Consider the following 19,203-nt stretch of genomic DNA (forward strand, 5'->3'; position numbering starts at 1 on the left):
AATTACCCCCACAAGCATACACAGTCATTCCATTCAGAAAATTACTATATTTTAACAATCATTTTAAATGAGGCTTTTAATTAATGTTTGATAGAGCTGATTCAAGTCGAACAGACTAAATTTCTTTAAACAAACTTACTTATACTCGAGTCCTTTAAACAACTTAATAGCATTTATACATTGAAGGTATTTGATTTTCTTGTAAATAGCACTTCAAATCAACAAGCATTTGAAGCAACAAGCATTTGACCCAACAAGCAAAACTTTCCACAGTTTGTAACTTTTATAAATAAAATAAATTAAATGTGCAGTGAATAAGCTCTCTGAAATACTTCAATATTTCTGCAGGTTTAGTAACATCTTAAAAATACATTTCAACTAAAATTCACAAATCTAAAAACCTGTTAGGCATTTTTAGGCGTTTTAAGCTGGAAATGAAGGCCAATGTTACATTGTAATATGCCAATTACAAACAGTACTTCAAACAGCAAATACTACAGTTTGTCCCAAACTTTAAAACCTATTCATGAACTCAACACTGAACTATTGATGGCTATGAGAATTGTTTCCTAGCCTTTTTGAAAATTTATAATTATTACATATCTCATCTAAAAAATGGCAGCACTCTGGTGAAGTTGTGTTAAAGGGAATGAGTGGTTTTGGCCCCAGCAAGGAGGCCAGTTCACAGTGCCGGGATGAGGAACTCAAGCTTGGGAAATTCAAGGGTGAATTCAATGATAAATGAGAATACCAACCCTGGATGGTTGTGGTAAGAACCAGATCAAATAATCTATGAGAAAATCCTTGTCAAAAAACTCGTCTTAACTAGCTTTTTTGGAAGAACCTCAACCTTTCAGCTTTACTAGTATCCCATTTATCAGTGTATTTATGAAATTTAAAAAATAACTTATAAATTTTTACTGAGCAACTTCACTTTCACTTTTCACTTTCATCCATTGGAGAAGGAAATGGCAACCCACTCCAGTGTTCTTGCCTAGAGAATCCCAGGGACGGTGGAGCCTGATGGGCTGCCATCTATGGGGTCGCACAGAGTCGGACACGACTGAAGCGACTTAGCAGCAGCAACATAAAGACACAGCTTCTGATCTTGACTAATCTCATAATTACTCAAGGAAGCAAATTCTTGGTTTCTTATAAGCCACTGGGCTTCATAATGGCTTAAATCAATTCATGAAGGGAAAACCAGACTCTGTTTGAGCATACATCCTTATCAGAACATGGGAATACTTCTTTCTGCTTTAAAAATACACATATAAATTCAAAGAACTGGAAGTGAATTTAAGAGGCGATTGCAATTACAAATCTTCCTTTAATTAAGGACTCTTCTAGCCCAAGACATATTTCCTTACAAACAGTTAACTTCTTCAGGAACTGGGGGAAGGTGGAAAAGGGACCAAGCGTAAAATCAGTGTGCTAGAAATGAATAGTCAGTGACTCTCCATCAGGAATTGATACATCCCAGAAAGTCAAGAAGAAAATAAGAGTCTCTTTATAAAATATGTGATTTACGTTGAACCTAAAAAAAACATAAAAAATACAAGGGGTTCTGAAACACAAAATGATGTTAAGAATAGAGGAGGGAAAAATAACCTAAATACAGGCCAAAGAAAATGGTTTTCAGAGGTAGGTAGCGGCAAGATAAGCTCCAAATATACATATAAAAAGGCTGAAAGGCTATTGGTCACAAGAGAAATTGCAAATTTTATCATTCCCCTGACCTGAAATAAGCTGAAAAGCTGGTAGAAAGGCTGCATACTGAGGGGAAGAGGATAAATATGGTCCCGAAGGCCTACCTGCAGGCCCTGTCCCGAGCAGCAGTCAAGATTACGGGAAGAAAAAGAACACACAGGCTGGTGAGCACAATTTCTAGCTATCAAATCTTCCTCATCACACTCTCTGAATACATGTCAAACTCGTGTCAAGCATTCGGAGCTGGCCACTAAGCTGCCACACCAGGAACAGATGCAGCCCAATTACCAGCTGAGGTGGCACTTGTGACCTGGGGCAAATGACCACAGCAAGGAAAGGGGCCACATTCAGCTGGAGCCTGGGGACCCCAAGTGCACTGATTAGAGAATTCACTGGTTGTTGCCATTTGTTTTCCTGTTTTTCCACGACAGAAGGAAAAAATAAAGCCCTGTTCCTCTAGCAGGATTCTTAAGTCGGAACCCTCTCCAGAGTTCTGAGTGTCTACTCAAACGTTGAAACAGAACTCAGCTATATTAAAATTAATGTCGACCTGTCCAAGATGGACATACACTATGACCAAAACTGAGATCTCTTCCGGCTGAAGATGCCATGAAATAATTCAAAACAGAACATGGAAAACCATGTTTAAAAAGTTTCTTATTTTCCAAGCGTAGTTATTCCAGTCTCTTCTATAAAATTGCTTGTGCAAATAGATTTTTAAAATGTATCAAAGGGATTCTCTTCCCAGTAGTTAATAGCATCAAATCTATTTCATGTTAGGAGTTCTTACGTTTCCTATTAAGCAGACACTACGATTCAATCTTATTGTTCTCTAGAAATCCATCAGATGTATTATGCTGCAACACAGAAGTGCTTTCTTTCCTTGTCATGGTAGCAAAAAGCATATCCATCATCCCCAAGGTTTCCAGTAGTTCTCGCTGGTAATCAATCTCTTTTTCTACAAGTCCTTGAAGTACCAAAAACTTTTTATCAACTACAGGTGACTGACCAATCACAGGAAGATATATATCTAGAAAGAGAGGAAACATTAACTATAAACATCTTTCTAAACAAAACATGAACAGCAGAATTTAGAAAAAGTATAAAAATATTAAATATAAAAAACACCAAAACTCTGTACTTGTACAATTTATGCTTTACATAAACAATCCATCTGAATAAATGTATTTCAGAGAGAAATAATTCTGACTTATTTTTCATTTTCTCATTAAAAATTAGTCACGGTCATTGTAGGTATTTAAAGAAAAAAACTTTTTAAATTGTATTAACCCTAGTGCCAGCAATTGAAAGCCAATCCATTGTAAACATTCTACTCTACTTTAAAATGCACTGATTTACTATTATTGTTTTCTCCATGAAATCTTTACTGGAGACTTGATAAAGACAAGGTATTTCAATCTATTTGATTTCATTATCTGACACCTCTACTTCTTTAAGCATGCTAGAATTTTAGCAACTACTTACCAATAATTATTTCAGCAGCATTAATCAAAACAGGGGCAAATCTTGGCTGAGACAGATTCCTACGAAGCAAAAAATCTGTTTACTGAAACCTGTAAACTTTTAAAAAATCCTTAAAACAGATTTACTAAACTGTTCTGTCAGTTCTCTACAAAGCTCAAACTAAAAGTAAATTTGGAGATAAAATTTCAGATGCAAAATACATGCATTTCAGAGACAGAAAACATACCTTATCAAAAAATTAAGAACGCGACTGATTTCCTTTTCATCTCGACCTGCAAGGGCATTTGCAAGGACTCCTCTTCGATTTAGCTCCTTTATGATGGAAACTGTAACTTCGGGTGTCTTTATCGTACAAGTGGGCTAGAAAATTTTTCAGAGTCAACATGAGCAGCACAAGAAAAGAATCAGTCTTAGTATTCATTAATAATTACCAAATTTAAATGGGTTTTTTTCCTTCCCAATTTTGAGTCATGGCAAGAAACAAAATAATTCTTTTAAAAATAAACTCAATGTTATATGGCAGCCTGGAAGGGAGGGGAGCTTGGGAAAGAATGGATACATTTATAGCTGAATGGATACATTTACAGCTGAATGAATACATGAACAGTCCCTTCACTGTCTACCTGAAACTATCACAACACTGTTAACTGGCTATACCCCAATACAAAATAAAAAGTTAAAAATAAAAAAATTTTTTTAAGCTTCAGAATTCCCTGGTGACCCAGTGGCTAAGAATTTGCCTGCCAGTGCAGGAAACCTGTATTCAATCCCTGGTCTGGGATGATTTCACATGCCACAGGGCAACTAAGCCCATGCACTGCCACTACTGAAGCCCAGCACTTTCAAGTTCATCAGTTCAGCTGCTCAGCTGTGTCCAGCTTTTTGCAACCCCATAGACTGTAGCACACCAGGCTTCCCTGTCCATCACCAACTCCAGGAGCTTGCTCCAACTCATGTCCATTGAATATGTGATGCTATCCAACCATCTCAATCTTTCCCAGCATCAGGGTCTTTTTAGATGACTTAGTTCTTCGCATCAAGTGGCCAAAGGATTGGAGAGTTTCAGCTTCAGCATCAGTCCTTCCAATGAATATTCAGGACTGATTTCCTTTAGGACTGACTGGTTGGATCTCCTTGCAGTCCAAGGGGCCCTCCAACACCACACTTCAAAAGCATCAATTCTTTGGCACTCAGCTTTCTTTATAGTCCAACTCTCACATCCATACATGACTACTGGAAAAATCACAGCTTTGACTAGATGGACCTTTGTCTGCAAAGTAATGTCTCTGCTTTTTAATATGCTGTCTAGGTTGGTCATAGCTTTTCTTCAAAGAACCAAGTGTCTTTTTCATTTCATGGTTGCAGTCACCATCTGCAGTGATTTTGGAGCCCAAGAAAATAAAGTCTGTCACTGTTTCCACTGTTTCCCCACCTATTTGCCATGAGGTGATCCGACTGGTTCCAAACTGGGAAAGAAGTACATCAAGGCTAGAGTCCATGCTCCATAACAAAAGAAGCCACCAGGACACTCCCGTGAACTGTAACTAGAGAGAAGACCTCACTTGTCACAACTAAAGAAAGCCCACACAGCAACGAAGACCCAGTGCAGCTAAAAATAAATTATAAAAATAAAAAATAATGTCCTTGTAGGTTCATCAGTTGCAACAAATATACAGGCTATGCATGTGTGGGGCAGATGGCAGATGGGGAAGCTCTGTACCTTCCCCTCAATTATGCTCTGAACCTAAAGCTGCTCTAAAAAAAAAGTTTTTACAAAAAGAAAAATCGCACACACGTTACTGACTCACCTCAAGGACTCTGTCAAGCGCCTTAGAGATCCGGAAGTTTTTCAGATCCCTGTCATACAATTCTAGATGTTTCTTTGATGGTCTGTTGATCAAAATGTCATCCTGCATTGAAAAGCAAATTTACAAAGAAAAATCAATATCCAAATAGAGTTTCATTCAAAATAATCATAGTTTCACAGTGTCCTTGAACCCTATCATAAATAAGGGTCATAAGCCCATGAAGTCAATCAAATGAAAACACAACAATCTGCCACATGACCATGTTCTTAGTGGCCTGTGATTTTAACTTAGGATCCACACACAACACCTCCATCCTGGGCAGACACTGCTCGCTGCAACTCTCGTTACACAGCAAGCAGTCACTGAGTAGAAAGAGAAAACAAGAATCTGAGCAACCGCCTGGTCCCAATAAAGAAATCCTGGATCAATCATAACTTCTTTCTATCTCCATCTTCTCAGATGTCAAATGGAGATATTACTCTTTTTCAGGGTGATTTAGAAGATCAAACCAGACAGTGTGTGAAAGACACTGTTCTGAGCACAGTAATGCTGCCAAGATTCAGGGCATTAAGAAGTATCATTAGACAGTTTCTTCAACAAATCGTTTTAGGAAAACTGGACAGTTACATCCCCATTACTTATTAATTTAATGTCCCCAATCTAGCAATCTGGAGATAAATATGACATAGAGAAAAGTAAAATCAAGTTAAAAATGAAGCTAACTGCCAGGTGAACTACACTTTTTCAGTAATGTGCAGGGATGAAGCTGGCTATTCTACCAACTTTCATCTTTAAGAAATATATATGAAATATACAAATACCTGTTGTTTCATATAATTTTTTCCCTTAATAAAAGTTCGATATGCAGGCCGCCTTCTCCTGGGCACCGAATCCTTCTTTGCTTCAGATTTCCGATGTTTAACACTCAGTATTCCATTGGTCATTCCTACAACTATTGTCTCATCTTCATGCTAAGAGCAATTAGAAAAGTAAGTTAGTGTATTAGGAACTCATAATTCATCTTGCTTTTTCTTCCAAATACCATTTATAATGTGCTTGCTACTTGTCCATACTTTGATCAAGAGTTCCATTAGGATACTGATTCTCTGCCTAACCATGACTGACCTATGTGAAAAGTTAAAAGTAAAATCATTTTATTCCTCTAAGATACTACTGTTTGATAGGGTCTGCTGGAGAAGGGATAGGCTATCCACTCCAGTATTCTCGGGCTTCCCCTTTGTGGCTCAGCTGGTGAACAATCCACCTGCAATGAGGGAGACCTGAGTTCTTTCCCTGGGTTGGGAAGATCCCCTGGAGAAGGGAAAGGCTACCACTGCAGTAATCTGGCCCGGAGAATTCCATGGACTGTATAGTTCAGGGGTCGCAAAGAGTGAGACACCACCGAGAAATTTTCACTTTTTTAATTATACTTGGAAATTATCACTGCCAGTTGGTATAATAATACACAGTTAATAACATCTTAGGAAATATTTCCAAAATAATTTTTCCCCATACCCTCTTCCTAGAAAAAGAATGATGTGGTAGCACACGTGTGTGGACCCGTGTTAAGTGGCTTTAGTTGTGTCCTACTCTTTTATGACCCTATAGACTATAGCCAACCAGGTTTCTCTGTCCACAGGATTCTCCTGGCAAGAAAACTGGAGTGGGTTGCCCTGCCCTCCTCCAGGGCATCTTCCCAACCCAGGGACTGAACCCACGTCTCCCACATCTCCTGCGCTGGCAGGTGCGTTCTTTCCCACTAGCGCCACCAGGGAGCCCCAGCGGTGGCACCACTTTCCAACATCTTGTCAAGAAAACGTTTTACAACTTCTTTCCCACTCTCAGTTCAGCTATGTAAGGTGTTCAAACCTACTCCTCCTCCTCAATAGCTCATGAAACTTGACACTAAACACTCCAGAAAGAGCAGTTACCAAAGAAAAGGAGACATTTCATTTTGTTGCTCCTTTGTCTATCCGCCCCCCGGCCCGCCCTTTTGTTTTTTGGCTTAGAGAGCCAACCTGACTTTTTGGAGTGTTTACCCCTTAGGTAAATGTGCTGAAGACAGATTTATCTACTTTCCAGGTCCTGCCCTTAGTGTTAACAATGCCTACACAACACTACAGTTAGTTTGAGTTGTGCAATGAGTAGGACCTAAATCTGAATTCACGCTTAGTTATTGAGACAACTCATATATTCCAGCAATTGTCTTAACCCAATTATCTAATGTGACAAGAAGAAAATAATACTTCTTCAAATGCAAAGATAAACCCTAATACTTTATGTTAGTTTCACTTAACAGACAACGTTAAAGTTTTTTGTTTTTTTTTTAAAGAGCTAAAAGTATACTTACTGCAAGTGCAAGACTCAGAATTGAAGCTGTATAATCAAAACTGTGGACTACTTTGTAGGAAGTTGTGCTGTATACTTTCACCTTCCTAACCAGAAAAGAAAAAAAGAGCTTTGTCACAAAGCATCTTAGAAATGAGTATAAAAAATTATTATTTTTTTAAATTCAATATATGAATAGTAAAACATACAACAATGAAGAAAAATGATTAGTAATATTAGTTACAAAGTAATTTATCACTGAATCTCTTTTAAAAACGTACACCTGTGGCAGATTCATGTTGATGTTTGGCAAAACCAATACAATATTGTAAAGTAATTAGCCTCCAGTTAAAATAAATAAATTAAAATAAAAAAAAGAACTCTTTTTTATTGTGTGCATAAAGGCTTCAACCAGCCACCAGAAGGATAGATCACTGTCTCCTGAAGATGAAACTCAAAACTAAAGAAACAGCATCAAAGTCCATCAAAGTCAAAAGAACAGGGTTTCTCAGCTTCACTCATCATTACTGACACTGTGGGCAGGATAATTCTTTGTAATGGTGGCTGTCCTGTACACTGCAGGATCTTCAGGAGCATCTGTGACCTCCTCTCCCTACATACCAAGAACACTCTAACCCCAGGTTGTGACAATAACCGAAAACGTCCACAGAGAGTGCGAACAGCCCCTGAGGGACAAAAGGCACTCTGGGTTGAGAACTACAATGAACAGAGCTAACTTCCCAAGAGCTTTTGAAGGGACACATCTAAAAATCAAGTCCCAAACTGTCTAGTAATACCACTGCAGGGAATTTGCTTTACATTTACATGGTAAGTTCCTCTGTATCAGAAGTATTTTTTAGCTTTTAAAATATGTATACTTTTTAATAAATATGCTGAAAAACCAAGGCTTTACATAACAGTGAAAAAAGAAATATGGAAATAAAAGGAGCGACAACAGATAAATGAAAGTAAACTCTAGAACTGGGTCATCGCTCTAGCCACAGGCGGCTCATGAGCACTTAAAATGCGGGCACTGAAAAAGAAGTGAATTTATTTTGCTTAATTTTAAAATTGAGGCAGTATAAAAATATTTTTCTATTAAATACAACTATATTTCACTTAAATCATAAACTATCATCGGGCACATATATGAGGCTGAACTTGTTTCTGGTCTATCATTAATAATTTTATGCTGATTACATACTAAAATAATATTTTAGAGTTAATATATTATTAATTTTACCTTTTAAACATGGCTGGCAAAACTGAAAATTACATATGTAACTCAGACTGTGTTTCTGTTGTATGGCACTGTTCTAGAACATTAACTAGTGAAACACTAATACCTACTGAAAATAGTAATATTTAGAAATATGTAATTTTCAGACATTAACACATAGAAATTTTTACACAAAGTTTTACATTTTAAAGAATATAAGCTAGAATATATATACACAGACTCATAAGTATTTCAAAATATACAATAATGATTTTAAAAGAAAACTACAGAATAACAAATTATTTTAAAAGAATACTCAAATAATTCAATAAATTCCTGAAGTATATAAATTAAAGCAAAAAATTATATCAAGGGAGAAAATAAGTTTGCTATGTATAAATGAAAGGTCAAAACTATTTTCAACTCAACAGATTTTTTTCATGGAAATCATTTGGCAGCATGTTAATGCTATCACAAGTTGTGCAGAAATAACATTTCTTCAAGCAGTAAACATAAGCACACTAAGAATGATTAAGAAAGAAAATTAAAATGCTAACCTATCCAGTGAGCCAGAGAGTAATCTCTGTCCAGAGCTGCTGAGACATAAACATGTCACAGTTTTATGATGATTTTTCAAAGACACTAGCAACTGTCCTCCTTTTAGCATGTCCCAGACTTTAACATACCGACCTCCTACAAAAAGAAATAATCATCAGTTTAATTTGGAAAACAACTGAAAACCACCATAAAATCATTCCTCAAAGGAATTTTGTACAAAAATGGGAAAGAATAACAAAGATATCATTTCCTAAAAATTCTGTGAATCCCAACAAAACTGAAAAACTTCCCTGTAACTTTTACTCTAAGAACTGGAAGCATTCTTAAAAGCAATTTAATCCAATGGTTTAAAAAAATTTTTTAATTGGCATCTTTTCTTTCAATTAAGTATTAAGCAAAAGTCTAGCAGGTAAAACAGAAAAAGAGGCTGGAGAGCTAGGGGTGGGAGGGGACAAGGAAGCTGGGGTTGCTGGGGACAAAGTTCTTACCCATCCTGACTGTGAAAAAGGGCCTGCCCTGTCTCCCCACCGGCAGCAGCTCATGAAAGAGACCATAGTTCGAAACCACTGACCTCGCCCAGTGGTCAGACAGACCTCTCATTTTCAAGGTCTATCTATATTGGTTAAGGGACTGCCCAAGGTCACACAATTAATAGTGACAGACGGAGACTGGAACACAGACCTCCATTCTCCCTGTTCATCTTGTACGTACTTCCATTTCTCAAAATTACAGCCAGAGAAATAGAAACTCTGACAATATTATCAACTTATTTTGAATTCAAATAGGTATGAGGAAAAGAGTATAAAATGGGATAACTTCTATTTGGATTTTAGAATTAAGCAAAAAAACAAAGCAAAGCTATACACTACCTATGTATTCTTCTAATGCCAACACATGAATTTTGACTTAACAAATGAAAAAAGCCAATTTACTACTTCCATTATAAATCTGAAAATGCACTATGAACAATAATAAAAAAAAAAACCTTAGTTTCAACTTGACAAAAAATACACTGAGGCCACTCTGAGCCACATTATCTCCTCCTCCAGCACTATCAGCTCTTTGCTGGGTAAGGCCATTTCAATCAAGAGTCACGTAAAAAGAGAGAAGCCTAATTCTAGATCTGAAAGAACCTGTGTTTTCAAAAGCAGCTACAGATCTCGTATGTAGGAACAACAGCAGGAGTCCGACCTGGATTTCTGGGTAAGTACACAACACGGGCTCTCAAATTCTGAGATTGCTGATTTGCTACTTACCACTTTTTCTTGGACAAATTACTTAAAACTTCCTCTTTATTTTGTAAACCAGAGAAAACTATCTTTTAAGCACAACTAGAAGGCAATGGCCAATCCACTCCAGTGTTCTTGCCTGAAGAATCCCAGGGACGGGGAGCCTGGTGGGCTGCCATCTATGGGGTCACACAGAGTCAGACACAACTGAAGTGACTTAGCAGCAACAGCAGCAGCAGAAGGCAATGGCACCCCACTCCAGTACTCTTGCCTGGAAAATCCCATGGATGGAGGAGCCTGGTAGGCTGCGGTCCATGGGGTCACTAAGAGTCGGACACGACGGAGCAACTTCACTTTCACTTTTCACTTTCATGCATTGGAGAAGGAAATGGCAACCCAATCCAGTGTTCTTGCCTGGAGAATCCCAGGGACGGGGGAGCCTGGTGGGCTGCTGTATATGGGGTCGCACAGAGTTGGACACGACTGAAGTGACTTAGCAGTAGCAGTAGGGGACTGGAGAGAATATGTCTATAAAAGCACAGTGCCTGGTTCATAGAAGGTACTCAGTAAATAAAAACTGCTCGCTTATCCAACTTATCACCTGTCTGAGCAAAAAAACTAAATGTGCAATTCAAGTGCACACTGACAAAGAAATACCTGACTCGAGACAAACAATATTGGTGAAGCAATTTTTAAAAGAAATACCTGCTGATACCAGAAGACCTCCAGAGGGAAAAAGCAGGACACTCTCCACTGGCTGTCCATGCTCAACAGAGATAACACTCTGGTTTGTTCGTGCATCAAACATCTTCACAGTATGATCATATGACCCTAAAACAAAAATGTGTGTGTGTGTGCATATTCAAACAAAACTTTTAAAAGGAAAAAAGGCTTAGATGAAATTTTAAAGACATACGTATATTCAAGAAGATACAGTACTTCTAAACTGTCTGTTACCACTGTCTGTTTCTGAAACACTAACCTACATGGAACCTTACACTATTCCTGCCTTCAGACGATTAAGTCATCTGCGTCACCTCTGCTTCCTAACCACTGGGGGAGCTCTGAAAATCAGAGCACCATGTTTCAAATCACATGTGGAGGACTGCTAAGAACAATCCCCCAAAGAAGAAAAAGAAAAGAAAACAATAGGATAAACACATACGTATTTCTTTGAAAAAGAATCCCAAAGCAACACCCAAGTATATCAATAAAATTGCCAACTTCAAGAGGGAAGAAAAAGATTTCACTAACCTGTGACAAAGAGATCTGGGTTCAGTTTGCTAGCACATCCACACCTCACATAATCAGAATGTTCTTTGAATGTCAGAATTTCTTTGGAGTTTGGAATATCCCATAATTTAACTGTATAATCATCAGCCCCAGAAACCACATGATATTTGTCAGCTGTAAAATCTACTGAATGAACTGCTCTGAAAAATCAAGAATCAATATATCAAAAAGCAAGAAAAAATTATTTCTGCTATCTTCTAACATCCTAAATAACAAGAAAAGCAGCTCATTTCCAGTAAGTAATTGTAGAGAGAAATCATAAGAGAAAAAGAAAATCTTAAAAATCTTTAAAACATGTTTATCCTCAAGCCAATTTAAAATGTATATATCCCTTGTACTATGAAGTTAATAAAAATACTGAACAGCCTTAAAATTATATTTTCTGATATGTTAACATTTCTACTTTGCTGCTCAGTGGAAAGTTAAATGTTCTAAATGTTGGCACAAAGTTACTTTAAAAAATTTAAAAATGGGTAGTTCTTAAAAAATTCTAAGGAGACTTGACACTAAGCAGGATCATGTTCCATGAATTTGCTATACTTAAAACATTTCACTGATGAGCTAAGAGTATCCTGATAATATACTATAAAAAACACTTTTGAGATTTAAAATCAACACTAAATTTCAGTGATGACATTGGTAATCCTGAAACAGTTATAAAACTGCCTTCAGCTGTTTAATTTTTAAGAAGCAAAACACCAAATATAAGTAGAAAAAAAAATCCCACCTTCCAACTTGATTTCAAAAAGCAAACTCTAATATAATCCAGGCCTCTTGAGTTCTCCATAACAGCTGTGAGGTTGCCTTTAGAACCTCAATGGGGTCACAAAACTCACTGAGAAGAAAGCTATAGGACGTCTACAGAGAGAAACACACATTTCCTAAAATGTCACAAAAAATTCTAGGGCATTCATGAGCCCCATCAAAATGGACCACAGGACTGAACCAGGTTATGCACTCTGTCTTAGAACAACCAGGAAATAAAGTCCATAAAGGTAAATAATCGTCACAGAACTCTCTTTCAAAGCCTGTAAAACCAACTGAACTTACAATAAAACAAAAGTACAGAAAAACTATCTGTAACTGCATGGTGACAGATATTAACCAGTTTATTGTGACGATCATTACACAATATACACAAATACCAAATCATTATGTTGTACATCTGAAACTAATAGAATGTATGCTAATTATACTTCAATTAAAAAAACAAAACAAGAAGTGTCTCTTACTTAGTATGGCCTTCAAACTGCCTGAGGGGAGCCCTCCCACTTATATCAAAAAGCTGAACACCACCATCTTCACTGCCAGCCACAAGGAGTCTACCATCCTGTCGAAAAGTAGCACAGTATGCTGTGTCTTTAAATCGGGAAAAGGTTTTTATAGGTTCTTGGGAGTATCGGCCATAAATGTGAATCTACAACAAGATAAAAAACAGAGCATTTTACTAGATGGCTCAAGAACAGCAGTAAATATAAACGGCGTAAAAGAAAAACATGACATTTACCCTTGAAGAAGCTGTGACTGCATAGTTATATGGAGGCTGGGAAGAAAAGTCTACTTTTGACACTGCACCAAACTCCTTGATCTGAACAGGTGTCTTAATGAAAAATAATAGAGAGTATTAACAGAGTTACAACCATGCAGGCTACTTTGTACCTTGCCTTTTTTTCATTAACACATCTTAGCTAACTTTTCACATGAGCAATAGCTTTACCATCCATTGTAAGATATACCATAATTTACTTTACCAGTCCACTACTAACAAACAGGTTTTTCTGAGATTTCTAATATTATAAATAATACTTCAACAAGCATCTTTACACATAAGGATAACATACACAAATTTTGGAGAGTTTATTCACTGATTAAGTTCCAAGCTGTATAATTTACAAGACCACAAGTTATTTTTATCTTAAGAGATAATGCCAGAATTGCCCTGTGAAAAGTTTGCGCCAATTTTCCCTACCTCAAGCAGCAATGATGATCAAAATTTTTCATTTGTGCCAACATTATACATGAAAAGGTATCTAAATTATTATTCAATAATTATCCAATTATTGTTTCAACTTGCATTTATTCAGTTATGAGTGAAGTTGGAGCTCTTTTAGTATATTTATTGGCCACTTAAATTTCCTTTCCTATAAACTTTCCAATCCCAACCTCTTTCCATTTTTCTATTAAGTCAATCATCTTTTTTATAAAGAAAAATCGTTTAATTAGCCTTTTCAGATGGCACAGAATTCATTTTACATCTCTTCCTCCTGAGATTAAGAAAAAAAATTTTTAAAAACCTTCTTTCATATGAGATTCAAGTTCTAAAATTTAATTCACTTGCACTGATTAATCATCTATCGTGTGTTAGATACCTGTACTATTAAACTGATTAAGGAATATGGACTTTTATATAACTCCAAGAAAAAAAAATCAGACATCAAATTTTCCACCCAAACTATAAGCTGCTGACAGATTATTTTTAGTTATTAACTCTTTACTAGCATATCCAAAGTCCAACAAATGCTGGGGAAATTGGCATTAAGTGCAAAAAGGTACCCCCTTAATTTTGTCTACACTTACCTTATAGTTGTTCCAGTACAGTGTATCTTGGGTGATTTTTTCACCAAGTACAGGATATGTCTGGATTGCTACAGGCTTATAACCAGCCATACTTTCATGTAATTGCACTGTTATCCAAGGGTAACTAGTTTGAAACTGGTGTAATTAAAGTGACTGTCTTTTGTCTGAAAAAAAATATTTTATATACACATTACTACTATTCATAAACCTATACACAGTTATGATTCTCACTCTGTGTCTTTTCCAAAGGTTGTGTGGTAGCTTACAGATCAGTGATCAGTAACCATTTAACGTTAATACAGAAGAGACAGTCTAAAGGAAACAAGAAGAAAACAGACAGGGCTACCAGAGTGAACTATCTGCTCAGTTATACGCAGAGACTACATGCAAATGTTCCCACACCTCACTGACCAATTTACAACCCTTGGGAATAAATCTGGCTCAGCCATCCAGTTGCCAAAGCAGAGAGAAACACACTGGCTTGGAACGTTCATTTATTAACAACAAAAAATATTAACATGAAACTGCAACTACAAATGCTTCCTAAAATTAAACTTAAGACAACATTTAACCTGTAAGAACACAGTCTAGGGACCTCGGGCTTCCCTGATGGCTCAAGAGAGTAAAGCGTCTGCCCACATTGCAGGAGACCCAGGTTCGATTCCTGGGTCGGGAAGATCCCATGGAGAAGGAGATGGCACCCCACTCTGGTACTCTTGCCTGGAAAATCCCATGGATAGAGAAGCCTGGTAGGCTACAGTCCATGGGGTCACAAAGAGTTGGACACGACTGAGCGACTTCACTTCACTAGGCACCTGACTTCCTGAAAGCCTAACACTGCCAAAAAGAAAGCAGAGCTGATATTTTAATGTAGAAGAATAAAATTAAATTTAAAAGCTTAAAATAAAATCTAATATTCTGATGTAGAAGATTAAAATTAAGTTAGTTAATTTTAAAAGGCTTAAACGTAAGAAAGAAAACAAGAATAAAACAATTCTGAAGTGAAATTCTAAATTAAAGTGACAGAATAAAGATTAATTAAAGCTTTTATCATTCCACATTTGTTCTATTAAATCTAAGGTTTAAAAAATAACTTTTCACAACATCAAGAGTATTTCTTTGCATAAACTTCTTCACATACCATAGGATCTTTACAATAACTTTACCTAAATGTTTTACAATGTTGTGCTGGTTTCTGCCATACAACTAATTAAAACTTTTAACTGACATGCAATTAAGCTGAAATGTCTTTCCAGAACCATTTATTTGCAACAGAGGAATGATTCAGTAGAGCAACTCATCTATTCTCAAAAGTCTGAAAACACTGTATCAGTAACACCAAAATACACAGGTGCAACATATTTTAAAGGCTTTGAGGAAACATGGCAATTCATGATTTAAAAAAGGGAAACTTTTCTGTTCACTGAAGTACTTACAAAGTAACACACTGTTTTAGGCACTGGGGTACAATGCTGAGTGAAACAGACATGGTCAGAGCCTTCATATACTCTTGAGACTCTTCATTTCAGCTGGTAATTGGCATAAGCTCGGAATCTTGAATCAGTCTTAACTTGTCGTTCCTTCTCACTTCTAACATGTAATATTTAGCAAGAGCTGCTGATTTTACCTTCCAAATCTTGCTAAACTCCATAATGTCCATACTACCTAATTAGACTGCCCTAATTCACATCTTCTCAACTACTGAAATAGTGCAATATACGGTTTCCCTGATTCTGTCTGTCTTCCAAATAACCGTCAGAGTTACCGAACTACCACGCAAATCTAGCTTTTGCTACAAAGCCCAAAACTGCCCGGAAAAGAAGGTGCAAGCTCCTTCAAACAGAATTAAGGCCCTCTGTAATCTTGCCCTTGCTTATCTTTCCAGCTTCACTTCTTTTTCCTCACTTAACACACCATGCTCTTCCTTGTCTCAGTATCTGTCTTCATCTGCCCTCTCTGGCAAGAAAGATCTCTATCTACCTCCTCAGTTCAGTTCAGTTCAGTCACTCAGTCGTGTCCGACTCTTTGCGACCCCATGAATCGCAGCATGCCAGGCCTCCCTGTCCATCACCAACTCCTGGAGTTCACTCAAACTCACGTCCATAGAGTCAGTGATGCCATCCAGTCATCTCATCCTCTGTTGTCCCCTTTTCCTCCTGCCCCCAATCCCTCCCAGCATCAGAGTCTTTTCCAATGAGTCAACTCTTCGCATCAGGTGGCCAAAGTACTGGAGCTTCAGCTTTAGCATCATTCCCTCCAAAGAAATCCCAGGGCTGATTTCCTTCAGAATGGACTGGTTGGATCTCCTTGCAGTCCAAGGGACTCTCAAGAGTCTCCTCCAAAACCACAGTTCAAAAGCATCAATTCTTCGGCGCTCAGCTTTCTTCACAGTCCAACTCTCACATCCATACATGACCACTGGAAAAACCACAGCCTTGACTAGATGGACCTTTGTTGGCAAAGTAATGTCTCTGCTTTTCAATATGTTATCATTTAATATTCAAGAATCACATCCTCCAGGAAACCTTTGACGTCCTTAGCTAGGTTACGGGCTTGTCTTTTATAAACCTACTTGACTGTATTTCTGTCAATTCACATAATCATATGGCATCATAATGATCTTTTTCCCCCATTAGTCAAAGCAATGGTTTTTCCAGTAGTCATGTATGGATGTGACAGCTGGGCCATAAAGAAAGCTGAGCACCTAAGAATTGATGCTTTTGAACTGTAGTGTTGGAAAAGACTCGAGAGTCCCTTGGACTGCAAGGAGATAAAACTAGTCAGTCCTAAAGGAAGTCAGTTCTGAATATTCATTGAAAGGACTGATGCTGAAACTGAAACTCCAATACTTCGGCCACCTGATGGAAAGAACTAACTCATTGGAAAAGATCCTGACGCTGCAAAAGATTGAAGGCAGGAGAAGGGTATGACAGAGGATGAGACGGTTGGATGGCATCACCGACTCGATGGACATCAGTTTGAGCAGGCTCTGGAAATTGGTGATGGACAGGGAAGCTTGGCATGCTGCAGTCCATGGGGTGGCAAAGAGTCAGACACGACTCTAGGGGCCAAACTAAAACTGAACATTTCATGTCTGGAAGACTAAAAACAATTGCTCAATGGGGGCTTCCCTGGATCAGACAGTAAAGAATCTGCCTGCAATGCAAGAGATGTGAGTTCGATTCCTGGGTTGGGAAGATCCCCTGGAGAAGGGAATGACTATACCCACTCCAGTGTTCCTGCCTGGAGAATCCCATGGACAGAGGAGCCTCGTGGGCTACAGTCCATGGAATCACAAAAAGTCAGACATGACTGAGCGACTAACACTTCAGTTTCAAAGAAATATTTGTGAAAGGAACAAAAGGAAGCATTGCGCTGGGTTACATGGGAAACAAAATTAAAACCATGGGTGGTGCAAACACTGCTATAAAGCACAAGTCCACAGAGTTTTTCTGTAAAAGGCCAAAGAATAAATATTTTAGGCTTTGTAGGCCAGCAGGCAAAATGGAGGATATTATGTAGTTACTTACATACCAAGAAAGAAAAAATTCCAAAGTTTTTACTAACAAGCTACCCCCAAATAACTGTAAGTATGATATTCTCTTTATGAATGAAAGAGACTCTTTGGAGAAGGGGGAGAAAGTTTCATGGACTTTGAATGATGTGTCCTGTCATCAAATAGGGCTTCCCCGGTGGCAAAGTGGTAAAGAACCTGCCTGTCAATTCAGGAGATGCAGGAGACTCAGGTTCGATCCCTGGGTTGGGAAGATCCCCTAGAGGAGGGCATGGCAACCCACTCCAGTCTTCTTGCCTGGAGAATCCCCATGGACAGAGGAGCCTGGGGAGCTCTAAGGTCCATAGGATGGCAGAGAGTGAGACACAACTGAGGCCACTTAGTACATATCCATCATCAAACAAATCACAAACATTCATCTATAAAAAGCATACATGGCTCACTGACGACCCCAGGACAGACAGTTGGCCAGATCTAGCCTGTCTGTGGGCCTTAGCCCCTCACTAGAGCACGGCTGACCCTTGAACAGCAGTTTTGAATTGTGTGGGTCTGCTTAGAAGCAGATTTTTTTTCAACAGTAAATATCACAGTACTACAGAATTACAGCTTGTTGAAAGCACAAGTAGAGCCCAGGAGGAATCCCATACACGGAGAGTCCACTGTAAGTTATCCCTCCCAAGAAGGTAGGGGCCCCGAAAGCTGCCTCACCGCAGTGTTCAAGGGTCAACTATATAGGCGATGGAGAACATAACTGCCTCGAAAGAAGTACTTTACAGTGGTTTGCCAGATTAAAGTGACGAACAGCATCAGAGGCCGGAGAGGAGAAGCAAGACGGTGCAAAAGCACGGACGCAAGACGTGACGTGAAAATGAACAGGAAGAAAACAATCAGAGTGGTAACAGCCTGAAAAAAACCGGGACTGAATGAAAACTAGGTACTACATCACAAGGCAGAATACCAAAAGCACGCTATAAGTAATATACAGAAAACAGAACGCTCAGACGAGACTAACTGGGAGGCTACCAGAAACATTCCAAGGGTGCATTTCAGTTGGGCCTTTAATATTAAAACCAATTAACCACTTAATAAGAGCGGGCCCTGAAACTGAGAGAACCACATAAGCAAAGCCAGAGATGGAAATCTGCCTACTACTTTGAAAGGGTGTGGATTACTCCAGGGACTAATAATGGAGGACAGTAGAAGTGGACAGTGACCGTAGAGGAGGAAAATCTAGGTAGAAACTAAATTGCGAGGATCCTGAGAGGTTGCTTAAGGAGTTGCTTTAGCCACTCCGCGGAGACCGGGAAGCGCCAAGGAAACATGCTAGATAGCAAGGAAGGCCTGATGTGAGTCTGGGGTACCTTCATTGGGAGCCCCCTTTACCTCCGTGGGCCCGGACGGTCCGCCGAGAAACCCCAGCATCAAGGAGAATTTCTTGGACCCCACCAGTCCTCTTCCTGACTATGCAGGAGAACATGCAGA

At 38.3% G+C, this 19,203-nt stretch overlaps 1 protein-coding gene across 1 annotated transcript; it reads right to left on the reverse strand.

The window, feature by feature from the left end:
- Positions 1–167: 167 nt before the first annotated feature.
- Positions 168–19,202, reverse strand: UTP15 (UTP15 small subunit processome component). The gene is made up of 13 exons (XM_068990581.1): positions 19,105–19,202; positions 14,208–14,371; positions 13,138–13,230; positions 12,863–13,047; positions 11,592–11,770; positions 11,043–11,168; positions 9,108–9,243; positions 7,354–7,438; positions 5,825–5,974; positions 5,004–5,105; positions 3,422–3,555; positions 3,196–3,254; positions 168–2,740 (listed from the first exon to the last, which is right to left on the reverse strand). Exons 2-13 carry the CDS (start codon positions 14,295–14,297, stop codon positions 2,520–2,522), a joined length of 1,560 nt encoding a protein of 519 aa, XP_068846682.1. The 5' UTR covers positions 14,298–14,371; positions 19,105–19,202; the 3' UTR covers positions 168–2,519.
- Position 19,203: the final 1 nt, after the last annotated feature.

This window comes from Capricornis sumatraensis, chromosome 18 (assembly GCF_032405125.1).
Source record: "Capricornis sumatraensis isolate serow.1 chromosome 18, serow.2, whole genome shotgun sequence".
Lineage (NCBI taxonomy): Eukaryota > Metazoa > Chordata > Mammalia > Artiodactyla > Bovidae > Capricornis > Capricornis sumatraensis.

What these genes read in the sequence shown, in the direction of transcription:
- UTP15 (XM_068990581.1), bottom strand. Translation starts at nt 14,297, where the DNA reads ATGGCTGGTTATAAGCCTGTAGCAATCCAGACATATCCTGTACTTGGT. An exon ending in CTCTCTGGCTCACTGGATAG is followed by an intron (nt 7,439 to 9,107) that starts GTTAGCATTTTA and finishes TTTTCTGGTTAG; the next exon opens with GAAGGTGAAAGTATACAGCA. An exon ending in GTTCTTAATTTTTTGATAAG is followed by an intron (nt 3,255 to 3,421) that starts GTATGTTTTCTG and finishes TTTGCTTCGTAG; the next exon opens with GAATCTGTCTCAGCCAAGAT.